General features: G+C 44.6%; 1 protein-coding gene across 1 annotated transcript; it reads left to right on the top strand.

Annotated features, from left to right (window-relative positions):
• The first annotated feature begins 889 nt into the window (after window positions 1-889).
• LOC117557993 (IgA FC receptor-like) lies at window positions 890-2,378 on the top strand. Its single transcript, XM_034233946.1, has 4 exons — window positions 890-1,086; window positions 1,198-1,335; window positions 1,420-1,538; window positions 1,905-2,378. Exons 2-4 carry the CDS (start codon window positions 1,203-1,205, stop codon window positions 2,376-2,378), a joined length of 726 nt encoding a protein of 241 aa, XP_034089837.1. The 5' UTR covers window positions 890-1,086; window positions 1,198-1,202.
• The last annotated feature ends 241 nt before the right edge of the window (window positions 2,379-2,619 follow it).

Genomic DNA, 2,619 nt, shown 5'->3' with positions numbered 1-2,619 from the left:
TCGCCCACCCTCCAAAACTTTTAAGTCTCGCCTAAAGACCCACCTCTTTTCCCTCGCTTTCGAGTCAGTCTGAGCTATGTTTTATTGATTGTTATGCTTTTATTGTATGTCCATAGCCTTTATGTACTGTGTATTAATTCTTATGTGTGCCTTTCATCTATTATTATATGTTATTATAATGTTATGTTTGGTGTGAGGCACTTTGGTAAACCCTCTGTTTTTCATATGTGCTATACAAATAAAGTGGGTTGGATGGATTTGTAATAGTTGGTATTGCCTTTGAAACCAACGGTGCTAGTGAACTGTGAGTGCGGAACCTCACAGCGGCGGAGAAACTGTGGAGCGCTTACACCAATAGCGCCTCTTAAGCGCATAAAGGTGCGCCGCATTTGCGCTTCAATGTCATGCAATCTACCCACACTACGTTTGCGATCGACGTATTGGGCACCCCCGATCTACATGATCAATATACAGGGCTTACTTTGTAGACGTTAGACAAGTCTTAACGAGGCTCACCTGTTGCAAGCTAATTGAACACAGGTGCAAGCATTAGCTAAGGCTGCACCTGCCTTGTTGATTGGCTGCCTGGTGGTAATATGTGTCAGTATTAAAGCCCTGTCTCATGCTTCATTGCCAAGTGCTCTCCACCTGCAGTGAGTTTGATTTTACAGAATGGGAATCCTATGAGCACCTATCACATGCAGCTGTAGTATTGGTTGTCACAGCACCTGCTGATGCTCAAATAGTTGCGGCAAAGAAAGTTATCTCATCTTTTCACATTACCAGCAGTCATGTGCAACAGGATGATACGCAAGAGAAAAGGCGCTGGTGTTTACCTGGCTGCAGCTATTATTCTGACGTGTTATTTGCGCAAACTTTAGAACTGTTATCGTCTGAAGAAAACAGAAAGACGAGAAGGGAGAAAAGATGCCGATGCAACAAATGGGTTCCAAGAGGGGACAATTGTTTTCGGGAGAGCTTTTGAAAAAGGGTCAGGTCTTGATTCTCAAGTCACAGACGGGACCAATAAATCATCCTCAAACGCTTATGAGGAGGATGAAGGTGATTATCAAGCAGACGCTGCAGGTAAAAATATTTTGATTACGTATTGAAGGGTTTGTTATTTTTGCTTGAATTGTTTTGCATCTCTTTAAAGTACAAACTATTTAAAAATATGTATATTATATTCGCCTTCAGGCTGGATGAGCCCAACACAAGTGGCCAGTCCCCAAGACTCATCATGGAAGAGCATGTCGCCCTCACTGCAGTGTGGTTCGGGCCAGTTGAAGTTCAGAGCGGTGGAACCAGGAGCATCACAATTTGCAGTAGAACAAGGTAAATCAATAGCCATAATATCCTAAATGTAGACTTGATTTATCTCTACCAATGATATAAACACTGAACCTTTTTACCCCACAGGAAATGCACCTCCAATGCCTCTGTCCCAGGTCCCGTCTACCTGTGGCTACAGCATGCAGAGGAACTCACATGCACTTGTCATGTTGGTTCCCTATGATGGCTGCAACATGGTTCAAGAGGTAATGTGAGACTGATTTAAAGAGTGAGGAAGTGAGTTTAAAAAAACGATGGCTAGTGCTGTGAATTGTTATAGTTATGAATGGTTTAACGAGAGCCAAATAAATTAAATGTTTAATCTGCATCATATTGATCTAAAGCGAAAATGTGTTTTCAGCTTTTCAAATGAGTTGTTTTTCGCTTGCTTTCAAATGTACTGATTAACTATGTTTTTTGGATGGGGACCGACATTCAAATATGTTGCATCATGATGATCTATTCAGAAGATATAGCATGAGATTAATCTTTTGCCTTGTACAGTCGGATTGTAACATTGACAGGTTTGTGTGATTCCTTGCTGTTTCTAATTGTATGTTTTTCTCCCAAAGGGTGGAAGTTATGTACTCCCGATGCGTTGGCAAGGAATTCCAGTATCTCTCTGGTGTTCCAAACCTGCCTCAACTCCTGCTTCCAAAACGACTTCCCCCAATTCCCCTGTAGCTCAGATGCCTCAATACCCTCAGATTCCTCAATTCCCTGATATACCACAGATGCCTCAATTCCCTGAGATGCCTCAGATGCCTCAATTCCCTGAGATGCCTCAGATGCCTCAATTCCCTGAGATGCCTCAGATGCCTCAATTCCCTGAGATGCCTCAGATGCCTCAATTCCCTGATATACCTCAGATGCCTCAATTCCCTGAGATGCCTCAAAACCCTGAGATGCCACAAAACCCTGGGAGGCCTCAATTCCCTGGGAGGCCTCAATTCCCTGAGAGGGCTCAATTCCCTGAGAGGCCTCAATCCCTGAGAGGCCTCAATTCCCTGAGAGGCCTCAATTCCCTGAGAGGGCTCATTACCTGAGAGCCTCAATTTCCCCTGAGAGGCCTCAATTCCCTGAGAGGCCTCAATTCCCTGAGAGGCCTCAATTCCCTGAGAGGCCTCAATTCCCTGAGAGGCCTCAATTCCCTGAGAGGCCTCAATTCCCTGAGAGGCCTCAATTCCCTGAAGGGCCTCAATTCCCTGAGAGGCCTCAATTCCCCTGAGAGGCCTCAATTCCCTGAGAGGCCTCAATTCCCTGAGAGGCCTCAATTCCCTGAGAGGC

The sequence above is a fragment of the Gymnodraco acuticeps genome, unplaced genomic scaffold (assembly GCF_902827175.1).
Source record: "Gymnodraco acuticeps unplaced genomic scaffold, fGymAcu1.1, whole genome shotgun sequence".
NCBI lineage: Eukaryota > Metazoa > Chordata > Actinopteri > Perciformes > Bathydraconidae > Gymnodraco > Gymnodraco acuticeps.
This window is presented reverse-complemented; position numbering and strand designations above follow the sequence as displayed.